Source organism: Leopardus geoffroyi, chromosome C1 (genome assembly GCF_018350155.1).
Source record: "Leopardus geoffroyi isolate Oge1 chromosome C1, O.geoffroyi_Oge1_pat1.0, whole genome shotgun sequence".
Lineage (NCBI taxonomy): Eukaryota > Metazoa > Chordata > Mammalia > Carnivora > Felidae > Leopardus > Leopardus geoffroyi.
In genome coordinates this window covers 34,448,557-34,461,610 of record NC_059328.1, presented here as the reverse complement: position 1 = coordinate 34,461,610, position 13,054 = coordinate 34,448,557, and the positions used below count along the sequence as shown (strand labels likewise).

Below are 13,054 nucleotides of genomic sequence, written 5' to 3'. Positions count from 1 at the left end.
GCTTATTTCACTTAGCATAATATCTTCAATCTCACACATGTTGTAGCATATCAAAATTTCCTTCCTTTTTAAGGGTGAATAATGTTCCATTGTATAAATATATCACATTTTGTTTATCATCCATCTCTTGATGGACACTTGGATTGCTCTGGCTATTGTAAAATAATGCTGTTATGAAACAGGTGTACAACTATCAATGTGAGACCCTGCTTTCATTTCTTTTGGGTATATATCCAGAAATGGAATTACTAGGTCACATGGTAATTACATTTTCCTTTTTTTTTTTTTTTTTTTTTTTAGGAATTACCATACTGTTCCCATAGTGGCCACACCATTTTATATTCTGACCATTAGTGTACAAGGATTCTAATTTCTCTATATCTTCATCAACACTTGCTATTTTCTTTCTTTCTTTCTCTTTTTTCTTCCTCTCTCTCCCTCTCTCTCTCCATCTTTCTTTCTTTTTTGATAGCAGCCATCTAATGCGGGTGAAGTATAGCTCATTGTGGTTTTAATTTGCATTTCCCTAGTGATTAGTGATGTTGAGCAGTTTTCCATGTGCTTGCTGGGTCATTTGCTTTGGAGAAATGTCTACTCAACTCCTTTGCCCATTTTTTAATCAGTTGTTTTGCTGTTGTTGAGTTGTAGTTCTTTACATATTCTAAACATAATTCCACATCAGATATATGATTTGCAAATATCTTCTCCCACTCTGCAGGCTGCCTTTTTCTGGTTCATTGCTAAATCGCTTTAAATAACTGACTCTTTAAGACAAAAATAAATAAGAACAGTGCCATGTGGATTTACAATATATAGATGTAAAATGTATGACAAAAATAGCACAAAGGATGGGAGAGATAATGGAACTATACGGTTGCAAGGTTCTTAAACTCTAAGTGAAGTCCTATAATATTATTTGAAAACAGATTATAAATTAAAGACATATATTGTAAACTCTAGAACAGTCACAAAAAACATAAACAAAGAATTAAACCTATAAGCCAATACTGAAGGTAAAATGAAGTCATAAAACACATTCAATTTCTGGCTCAACAAGAGCCAGAAAAAGAAAGAAAAAATAAGAAAAACAGAAAACTAATACCAAGATAGATTTAAACCCAACCATATTGATGATTACATTAAATGTAAATGGTATAAGATCTGCAATAAAAGGCAGACATGGCCAAACTGGATAAAAAAGCAATACTCAGCTATGAACTATGTTCTGTCTACAAGAAACTCACTTTAATTGTGAAGACACAGTCAAACATAAAAGGACAGATTGTTGTAAACCAGCACCGAGACTCAACTTTTCTGAGGCTCAAGGGTATACACAAACATATGCTTCCTCCCACAATACACACAGAAGTAAAAGTATGGGAAACATATACCACAATGAAGCTAACTCTAAAAAGGCTGGAGTGGTTACATAAATATCAAACAAGGGAGATTTAAGAATAAGGAAAAAAAGGACAATTCAAAATAATGAAAGGATCTATTCACATCAAGGGAATATAATAATCCTAAATGTACATACACTAAATGTCACAGCTTCAAAATATGGGAAGCAAAAACTAATAAATGGAGACCTTAACATCTGTCTGTCAAGAACTGCTGGAAAATCAGTAAGGATATAAGAGACTTGAAAAACACTATCAACCAACGTAATCTAATTGCCATTTATAGAATACCCAATAACAGCAGAAAAATCTCCAAGTGCACACAGAATATGCACCAAAATAGACCATATTTTATCTTGTAACTCAGGTCTCAATCAACTTAAAAGTGTTAAAATCCTCCAAAGGCAAGGGAATTAAAAGCAAAAGTGAATTACTGGGACCTTATGAAGATAAAAAGCTTCTGCACAGCAAAGGAAACAACCAACAAAACTAAAAGGCAACCAACGGAATGGGAAAAGATATTTGCAAATGACATATCGGACAAAGGGCTAGTATCCAGAATCTATAAAGAGCTCACCAAACTCCACACCCGAAAAACAAATAACCCAGTGAAGAAATGGGCAGAAAACATGAATAGACACTTCTCTAAAGAAGACATCCGGATGGCCAACAGGCACATGAAAAGATGTTCAGCGTCGCTCCTTATCAGGGAAATACAAATCAAAACCACACTCAGGTATCACCTCACGCCAGTCAGAGTGGCCAAAATGAACAAATCAGGAGACTATAGATCCTGGCGAGGATGTGGAGAAACGGGAACCCTCTTGCACTGTTGGTGGGAATGCAAATTGGTGCAGCCGCTCTGGAAAGCAGTGTGGAGGTTCCTCAGAAAATTAAAAATAGACCTACCCTATGACCCAGCAATAGCACTGCTAGGAATTTATCCAAGGGATACAGGAGTACTGACGCATAGGGGCACTTGTACCCCAATGTTCATAGCAGCACTCTCAACAATAGCCAAATTATGGAAAGAGCCTAAATGTCCATCAACTGATGAATGGATAAAGAAATTGTGGCTTATATACACAATGGAATACTATGTGGCAATGAGAAAAAATGAAATATGGCCTTTTGTAGCAACGTGGATGGAACTGGAGAGTGTGATGCTAAGTGAAATAAGCCATACAGAGAAAGACAGATACCATATGGTTTCACTCTTATGTGGATCCTGAGAAACTTAACAGGAACCCATGGGGGAGGGGGAGGAAAAAAGAAAAAAAAAAAAAAAAGAGGTTAGAGTGGGAGAGAGCCAAAGCATAAGAGACTGTTAAAAACTGAGAACAAACTGAGGGTTGATGGGGGGTGGGAGGGAGGAGAGGGTGGGTGATGGGTATTGAGGAGGGCACCTTTTGGGATGAGCACTGGGTGTTTTATGGAAACCAATTTGACAATAAATTTCATATATTATAAAAAAAAAGTGTTAAAATCCTATAAAAACTATTTTCTGATCACAACAAAAATAAATTAGATATCTGTCACACACGGATATTTGGAACACCCTCAAATACTTGGACATTAAGCTAAATTTCCAACACTTCAAAAGAAACCATGGGACAAAGTAGAAATCACAAGTAAAGTTAGAAAATATCTTTAACTCAATGAAACTAATAATACAATATCAAAATTTGTGGGATGTACCTGATGCAGTTTATAGAGGGAAATTTATAGCATGAAATCAAGGAATCAAATCAGTGGTCTAACCTTCTATCCCAAGAAACAAACCACAAATTAAACCCCAAATAAGTGTAAGGTAGGAAATAATAAAGATAAGAACAAAAAATAATGATTACAGTGAAAAAAAATACCAATAGAGAAAAATCAATGAACCCAAAAGCTAGTTCTGTGAGAACAATGAAAACAATAAAACTCTAACCAGAAAGACTAGTAAAAAAAAAAGGGAAAATATATAAATGACCAATATCAGGCGTATTATGCCAATACATTCAACAACTTAGAGGAAATCCACAAATTCCCTGTCAGGCACAAACTACCAAAGAAGAAATAGGAAAACCCAACTAGAAATAGAAAAGCTCCAGATCTAGTAAAGAAATGTAATTCTTTTTTTTTTTTTTTTTTTTTTTTTAGAAATACAATTCTTTCGGTTTTTTTGTTTTTGGTTTTTGAGAGAGTGAGTGCGAGCAGGAAAGGGGCAGAGGGAGAGAGAAAGAGAGAGAGAGAGAGAGAGAGAGAGAGAGAATATCTTAAGCAGGCTCCACACCTAGTGTGGAGCCCAATATGGAGTTTAATCCCAGGATCCTGGGATCATGACCTGAGATCAAGAGTCAGACACTCAACTGACTGAGCTACCCAGGTGCCCCTAGAAATGTAATTCTATGTTTTTTTATTAAAACACTTCCCACAAGGGGATTTTCTTAACACAAAACCTAGGTAGCCCTAGATGTCTTTGCTGGTACATTCTATCAATCATTTAAAGAAAAATATTATCAATTCTATACAAAACTTTCAGGAAAGTGCAAATGAAGGAATATTTTCTCACTGATTCTATAATGTCAGCATTACTCTGATATCAAAACCAAAAACGTTACAAAAAAACAACAGACCAATCTCTCATGAACAGAGCAACAAAAATCCTTAATAAAACATTAGTGAATTAAATCCAGCAATATATAAAAGAGAATAATAAATTAGAATAAAATGAAGTTTATTCTAGTAATAAAAGGTTGGCTTAACATTAAAAAAATCAGTCAATGAAAAAAATCACTGTGATTCACTATATTAATAGATTAAAGAAGAAAAGCCATCTGGTCGTGTCAAAAGATGCAGAAAAGGAAGCATTTGACAAAATTTGACATTATTCATTATAAAAATTCTCAACAAACCAGAAATAGAAGAGAACTCCCTCTATCCTAAAAGGGTATCTATGAAAAACCTACAGCTAACACCATAATGGTAAAAGACTAAATGCCTTCCCCCTGAAATTGGAAACAAGTCATGGATATTCACTCTCACCTCATCTATTCAACACTGTATTGATTAGTCTAGCCAGTGCAATGAGGCAAGAAAAAGGAAAAAGAGGCAACCAGAATGGAAAGGAAGAAATAAAACTGTCCTTAATAGAAGACATGATTGTTGAGGTGCCTGGCTGGCTCAGTCAGCAGAGCATGTGACTCTTGATTTCAGGGTCATGAGTTCAAGCCCCACACTGGGCATGGAGCCTACTCAAAAAAAAAAAAAAAAAAAAAAAAAGACATGAGTGTCTACATATTGTGATATTAATGTGATATTAATGCAAGGACAGACATAAAGATCCATGAAATGGAATAAAAATTCCAGAAAGAGCCCCACATACATATGTTTGGCTGATTTTTAACAAATAGGCCAACGTAATTCAATGAAGAAAGAACAGTCTTCAACAAATGGTTCTGGAACAACTAAACATACATATGCAAAACTATATACAAGAATTAACTTGATATGAGTCATAGACCTAAATGTAAGAGCTAAACCTATAAAAATTCTAGAAGAAAACACAGGAAAAGACCTTTTGACTTTGGATTAGGGTAAGATTTCTTAGATAAACCACCAAAAGCAAAATCCATAAAAGAAAAAATTTATAAATTGGACTTCATCATGATTAAAAACTTCTGCTTTGTAAAAGATATTGTTAAGACAATGAAAAGGCAAGCCATAGGCTGGAAGAAAATATTTGCAAATTGCATGACAGAGGGCTTCAATCCAGAATATGTAAAGTTGTCTTACATTCAATAAGGAAACAACCAATTTACAAAATGACAAGAGCTTTGACAATTCCTCAAAGATAAAAGAATGCTAAATAAGCACATGAAAATGAAAATGATTATCATTAGTATTACTAAAATGCAAATTAAAACCACAGTGAGGGGAAGCCTGGGTGGCGCAGTCGGTTAAGCGTCCGACTTCAGCCAGGTCACGATCTCGCGGTCCGTGAGTTCGAGCCCCGCGTCGGGCTCTGGGCTGATGGCTCAGAGCCTGGGGCCTGTTTCCGATTCTGTGTCTCCCTCTCTCTCTGCCCCTCCCCCGTTCATGCTCTGTCTCTCTCTGTCCCAAAAAAATAAATAAACGTTGAAAAAAAATTTTATAAAAAAAAAAAATAAATAAAACCACAGTGAGATATCACTAAATTTTAGAATAGCTAAAATTAAAAAGACTGATGGCAGAGATGTAGAGCACCTGGAACTCTTACACAACGATGGCAGGAAAGCAACATAGCACAGTCAATTTGGAAAACTCTTTGGCAATTCTTGGGGTGCCTGGGTGGCTCAGTCGGTTGAACATCCAACTCTTGATTTTGGCTTAGGTCATGACACCATTCATGAGATCAAGCCCCGCAAGAGGCTCTGCGCTGACAATGTGGAGCCTGCTTGGGATTCTCTCTCCCTCTCTCTCTGCCCCTCCTCCACTCACATTCTCTCCCTCTCAAAATAAATAAATAGACATTAAAAAAAAAAGTTTGGCAATTTCTTATAGAGTTAATGAGACATCCCATATACAAATTTTATGGTGGCTTTATTTATAATCACCAAAAACTGGAATCTTCCCAAATGTCTTTTGACTACTGAGTAGATATTTTTTATTGTTTATTCATTATTAAACTTTTTATTTTTTTTTATTTTTTTTTTCAACGTTTATTTATTTTTGGGACAGAGAGAGACAGAGCATGAACAGGGGAGGGGCAGAGAGAGAGGGAGACACAGAATCCGAAGCAGGCTCCAGGCTCTGAGCCATCAGCCCAGAGCCCGACGCGGGGCTCGAACTCACGGACCGCGAGATCGTGACCTGGCTGAAGTCGGACGCTTAACCGACTGCGCCACCCAGGCGCCCCTATTAAACTTTTTAAAATGTTTATTCACTTTTGAGAGAGAGAGAGAGAGCGAGCGGAGTGGGGGAGGGGCACAGGGAGAGGGAGACACAGAATCTGAAGTAGGCTCCAGGCTCCAAACTGTCAGCACAGAACCCAACGTGGGGCTCAAACTCATAGATTGCGAGATCATGACCTGAGCCAAAGTTGGACACTTAACTGACTGAGCCACCCAGGCGCCCCTCAACTACTGAGTAGATAAACAGACTGTTATATCCATACGATGGAATACCATTCAGCAATAAAAAAGAACAACTGATACATACAATACATGTATGAACCTCAAATGCATTAGAGTGAATGAAAGAGGCACACTCAAAAGGCTTCATACTATATGATTCCATGAATGTAACATTCTGAAAATGCTACAGGAACAGAAAACTGTTCAGTGGTTGCCAGGGGTTGGAGGTTAGGGGAGAGGTTAACTACAAAGCAGCACAAGGGAACTTTCAGGAGGTGATGATGGAAATGCTCTACTGGATTGCTGTGGTTACTCAAAGGTGTGCATTTACCAAAACCCCTACAACTACACCAAAAAGTTTTGCTGCATGTAAATTAAACTTCAATAAGTCTTACTTTTGAAAAAATTATTATACATCCATATAATCATGTTATGCAAGCATTAAATGAATAAGATTACCATGTATGCTGGTAATAGGATGATCTCTAACATATATTATTAGGAGTAAAAAGCAAGATACAAAACAATAAATACATGATATTTCTATTTATATTACCCAGGCTGTCTGGGTAATATTGGCTATCTCTGGGGATCTAGAGTGAGAGCATATACCCTTTTGCACATTTTCAGTTATTATTTTTTTGACCATATGCTTGCATTACTTTCAATTATAAAAAGTAAAGGGGTGCCTGGGTGGCTCAGTCGGTTGAGCATCTGACTTCGGCTCAGGTCATGATTTCGTGGTTCATGAGTTCTAGCCCCACGTCAGGCTCACTGCCGTCAGTGTGGAGCCTGCTTCAGATCCTCTGTCCCCCACTCTCTCTATCCCTCCCCCAATGGTGCTCTCTGTCTCAAAAGTAAATAAACATTTTAAAATATATATAAAGAAAGAAAGAAAAAAGAAAAAGTAAAAAAACAAAACAAAACAAAACCCAACACCTATATCCAGGTCAAGGAAAACTCGTAGGTGTCTGGCCCAAGGCACTGAGTCAAGTAGACCTAAGAAAAGATGTATAAGAATATGGAACATAATACCAGACACTTACGAGGTGCTCAATAAATAGCTGGGGGAAGAAAAATATTTGGAAGCAAGTCAGAAGGCAGACCCTAGACAAAGAGATCTCTATCTGAACACCAGATATTCAGCAGAGCCCCTGTTTTAGACAAGGAGCTTCCATCACTCCCATTAGAAAAAGAAAAGGAGCATAAAAACCACATATTCTGGATCTACTTTGGGGCAAGTTGTTTCTCAGCCTTCCTCGGCAAGCACGTTGTATGCCCTAACCTCAGCTTTCTCAGGGATGGGATGTAAGCCCTTCCCCCAGTGAACGGACCCCACCCCAGGAGGCCACCCCAAGGGCTCCCCTGTGGTCCAAGTGCTACATCCCCACTCCCAGAGGGTCCTGAGCGGCTTTTCCTCCAGCTCCTCTAAGTCAGACACTCCGATAACTTTCTGAAGGAACAAAATGACCCTGGTAGTCTCACTACACTCCAGACTGCAGACAAGCCCATCTTGGCACATCAGGTCCTTCCCCACACTGTAGCTTCATGGAAAGAAAACTCAAGAGGAAAAGGCAGATATGTAAGCAAGGCCCCTCAGCAGAATGTGGTCAAAGAAACTCCCAGGGTTTGGCACAGTTTCTTCCAGCAAGCTTGGTTATCAGGAAATCAGGAACTCCAGAATGCAAAACGGACAAAGAGAGAAGGTGCCAGAACAGCCAGGCCAGGCTCAGAAACCTCTCTTTGTTCCCTGCTTTATCTGGATATGCTTCCCTGAAGCCACGTAGTTTTGATGCTATGACTTGGAGCTTCTATGCTGAGGAGGCTTATCTGGCTGCTTCTGGGTACCTGGCTTCCAAGGAGTGCCACGCAGGTTCTACCTGTCCCCTCCCCTCCACAGAAACAGGCTGTGCTGGCAGGTGCAAGCTCCAGAGACAGGACGGGGGTAAGGTATAGCAAGGGCACAGAGTGGGACTGGGGTAGGAACCAACCCGAAACAAGTCCTCTCCAGGCACCCACAGACTCAAGGACACAGGGCAGTAAGTTACACCAGAATTTCACTTTCTCAAAGCACATCACTTGCACAGCATAGAGTTTCTGACTCCTGGGCCATGGACCAGGCTGTCTGGGCAGCGGGAAGAAATAGGAACACTTACCGAGGAAAGATGGCAGTCATCAAGGCTGAAGCATAGCCAGGCTTGCAAGCTCCCTCTGAAAAGTTTGCGTATTTGGTGGCTAACTCAGCAGGCCTATGGGAAGAAAAGGAAAGTCACAGCTTGCCAGGCACTGAGCAGTCAGTGGGGTATTAGTTCTTAAAGAGCTGTAGCTGTTTGAACCTTGAATAACGCTTCATTCTCTACAATCAGCCTTTCAGCCCCTTTTCCACACCAAGGCTTTGGGGCGGGGCGGGGGGGGGGGAGGAGTGGGGAACCCAAACCAAAAATTCTAAAGGAATATAGGTAGATAAATTAGCAAGGCCCCTGTACAGAATTTGGCAAAAGGAACTTGCTGGGTTTTGCAGCAAGCTTAATACCAAGGAAATCACAAACTCCATCCAGGCTCCCAGACTAGAAATATGGAGCCTGCAGACCTAGGGAGAGAGCTGCCCAGGCTTTGACAGTCACAGGCACCTGCCCTTTCAGGCTTCATTGTGGGGTTGTACACGCCCAGCCGCACCTGCCTCTACTCTCTCCACATATACTATGATCCCGCCAGTGGGAAGCACTCTCAGTATCCTGAATATAGGTCAAATATACGTTGGGACTATTGCTGTAACTGTTAGATGTTTAGTTGAGGATGCTCTGCTGCTCTCCTATTCTCTTTGCCCAGAATGTTCCTCCTTGTCCTTCTCCACCTGGCTATGCCGACTGGTCCTTCACAACTAAGCTTAGGTCTCAGCTTCATTGGAAGTAACTCCCTAGCCCCCAGGTTGGGCTAAGTGCCTCTTCTGTGCTCCACAGTCTGTCCCCCGTCACCCACATTACATGCTTATCCCCAGAGGCACTTGCCATACTATACTGTAACTATTGGTAGTTTGTCTCCCTCATCATACTGTGAACTCCCAAGGTCAGAGTCTGATTTAACCCTGCATCCCCAGTACCTTGTGCAAAGATGGGCCCACAGAAGATGCCTATAATTTTCTGAAGGAACAAAATGACTCTGATAGTCTCATTGCACTTGTACTGAAAACAAGACAGTCTCGAGAGCCCACAAGCCCTCTAGAGTGTTTGCTGCATATTTGCTGAAAATTTTTTCAGAAGACCTGTGTGTTCCAGCCCCGGCTTTGTTGCTGTGTGACTGTAGTCGAGTCACTTCACGTCTTTGGGCTTCAGTGCCCTTATGTGTTCGATGTGGGGGTTAGAGTCACCGCCTTGCCACCAAAATCCGTGCCGGTGCAGTCTAGAGAAAACCGCCGTGGAAGAACAGGACACATTCAGCGACTGCTGAGGCTGGCGGCCCTGCATGCCGGGGCACCTGAGAGCGCCCTGGCTGGCTGCCAGTTCCCAGGCCCAACCTCCCCCGCCTCCACCCTTGGGCCTGCCGCCAACATGCTGGTGCCCAGCTGCTCTACTGTGCTGGGGCCCCCCGTGGTAAGTCTTCCCTCGGGGCTGCTGCAGGAACTGGGTGGGGCAGGCCTGGGGGGAAGGGGGCTGGCGCCTATACTAGACAGCCAGAAACGATGATGCCACTGCCTAGCATGTGTCATGTGTGATTCACTCCCGTGCCCCTGCGGGCCTAGCCCAGGGCCTTGCACAGAGTAATTGCTCACTGAATTTAGACAAACCCATCTGTATCCGTGTGCGTTTCTTCTGGAAATCTACAATTTTTTTTAGCATTTCCTACCAGTGAAATGTAAAGCCTGAAATGCAAATACAAATGCTGAGTAATAAGCCAGAGTCGAGACTTTATTTGGTAGGCAAAAGAAAAGTCAGAGGTTTAACAAGAGAATTTACGTAACAGTATTTTCTTATATAAACAACTGTATTTCCGAAACAAAACAGAAACTTCAGTATACTTCGTGAACTTGCGGAAAGCTCTGAGACTAGGTGCAGTGACTGAAATACAGATTTTTTTCAATTATGTCTTCAACAGCCATGTGAGTAGGTGCTATTAGTTATCCACTTACACGTGAGCCCAGAAAGAGGAAGAGACTTATCCAAGATCCTATAGCTAGTAAGTGGTAGACATCAGTAAAGGAGCTCTTCACATGAAAGTACCACCGGTGCGGATCGTGGTAAGGGCCATCACAGAGGGAAGCACAGAGTCCAGGGACAGCACATAAGTGGTGAGTGTCAATGGACAGGGGTAGAGAAGAGGGTCAAGAAAGCCTCACACAGCTGTCCGACAACGTGTCTACAAGCAGTGAGGTGTTGTGAGTCTCCCAATCCCCCACTCTCTGTGTCCTGCCTTGTAGCAGTGGATTCCTGTGCTCTTCCCGAATTCCAGAAAGTTTCACACTGAGGACGAGAGATGGACAGCAGCTGACCCTCTAACACGGTGTACCACAGACACAGATATACAACAACAGATAAACCTTTGGCCCCATCTTTCCTCTCTCTGGCTTACGTCGTCCACCTCTGGCAAGGTGCTTCTGGAATAAGGGCTATGGGCAGTCCAAGATCCATGGACTCAGGTAATCTATCATGGAAAAGAGGGGGGCACCGGCCAGCTGGAGCACAAGGAAGCCAGAACCTAGCCCGGAAGGCTCTTCCCATGACAGTGCAAGGTAGTCAGATGTCAAGGATGAGCACCTCTAAATCAACCCCCCCACCTCCATTTAGAAAGCAACAGTAACTTCTAAAACATACAGCCCTGGGGACAGGGGGCCATGTCAAGTTATTACCAAATTAAAATGCCTTAGCAATGGCCTCCTGACTATCCCAGTGGGAGAAGAATAGGGGGAGTGTTGGGGATTCTGAGTCATACAGCAGGCTGGGACCTCTGGGGCAGTTAGCGGTCAAAACCACCAAGATTAACAGTCGCCAACTCCCTCAGGCCAGAATGGTTAGTTTCTCTAAGGCACTCACACTCCAAATGCCAGGAGGCCCCCACAGATGTCTGATCAAATCATTCAGCCCTTGTTCCTCTCAAACTCTGCAGCTGGCCTTTCATTTTGGGAGATTTAGCATTTCAACCAGTAAGAGCGCCCATTGTCCTGCAAACGTGACGACCAAGCCCCTGGGGTGAAGAGGGTAAACCACTGTACTCAAGAGGAAATCCAGATGGACAGACTGGAACCCAAAAGAAGGAACCAAACATCCACTCCCCTGCTTCACCCCAGAGCATGGAGTTTAAGGATCAGGCCCAGCAAAGGGTTGTAAATGAGAAGAGCATAGGATCTGGGATCAGAAACTTCAGTGTCCGGGGGACACTGGCAAGTTGTGTGACCTTGGGCAATGATGAAACTCTGATTCTCAGCTTTCTCATCTGCAAATGGGAACCACTCACTTCCCAGGGATCTTGGGAGGATGTGGCGAGAAAGTGCACGTGAAGGGGCTGGCTGTCCTACAGAGTGCCACACAAACGTTATGTGAAAGATGAGATGCCAGAGGCAGGCATCGGATCATGGAGGCTTTGAACACTTGGCTCTAGTTTGAATTCTGAGGTAGGGGAGGGTCACTGAAGGATTCCCAGAGGGCGAGTGCCCAGACCATCGTGTGCATTTTTAAGGATCAATGTTTGGGAGGCGAGGAGGCAGCGAGAGGCTGAAAGGAGAAGTCCAGGAGACAGAACACTAATCTGGAGAGAGTGCTCTCTCAGTTGCCGAGGGGAGGAAGTGTCTCAAGGACACAGGAACCAACCGAGCGCAACACAGTGGGAGGCCTGGTGAGGTGTGGCCACTGGATCAACAGCTGGCTTTGGCATCAGGGAGGTTACTCTTGACCTTGACAAAAGCTGGTTCACTGGAGAGTGGGGGTGAAATGCTGATTTCATTGGGTTTAAGAGAACACAGAAAAAGTGGAGTCATGGAATACAGACTACTATTTTTAGGAGTTTTGCTATAATGGAAGACAGAGAAATGGGGCAATCGCTAGAGGGAAGAAGCAGGGAAAGACGTTTTTGAGTTAGAAATTAGCTTAGCATGTTTGTGAGCTGGCTGGAATAAGGGGGAATTCCCGATGTGATAGAGAGAGGATGGCCATAGGAGAAATGTCCTAGAAGAGGTGGGGGGGAAAGGACCTAATACAGAAGTAAGAGGGTTGGCCTTCCTCTGCTCGCCCTGCCCTGCCCTGCCCTGCCCTGGCCCATGACTACCTCTTTATCTTGCAACACTCAGTTTAAGCACCACCCCTTTATGAAACTTTGTAAAAAATTTTTCCCCTCCCTGGCAGAACCAACCTACCTGCCTGTGGACCCCATTTCGCTTTGCTGACTTTCACCTTAGCTCGCTCACTTGTTCCCACACTCTTCTCTCCCTTCCTCCTTCCCTTCCTCCCTCTCATTCATTCATGCACGCATGCATACATTCATGTAACAAATATTTAGAGGCGAAAGAGACACTCTGCTTGGATTTGTAACCTGGCTCTATCCCTTCCTCGCTGTTTGACTTTGGGC

General features: G+C 42.5%; 1 protein-coding gene across 5 annotated transcripts in view; it reads right to left on the bottom strand.

Moving 5' to 3' along the window:
• Positions 1 to 13,054, bottom strand: part of ST3GAL3 (ST3 beta-galactoside alpha-2,3-sialyltransferase 3) — a 191,545-nt gene that overhangs the window by 70,790 nt on the left and 107,701 nt on the right. For all 5 annotated transcript variants that reach the window (XM_045477020.1, XM_045477018.1, XM_045477021.1 and 2 more), the window contains one exon: positions 8,656 to 8,748. In XM_045477020.1, coding sequence (XP_045332976.1) covers positions 8,656 to 8,748 — 93 coding nt within the window. The remainder of the gene's footprint in view (positions 1 to 8,655; positions 8,749 to 13,054) is intronic.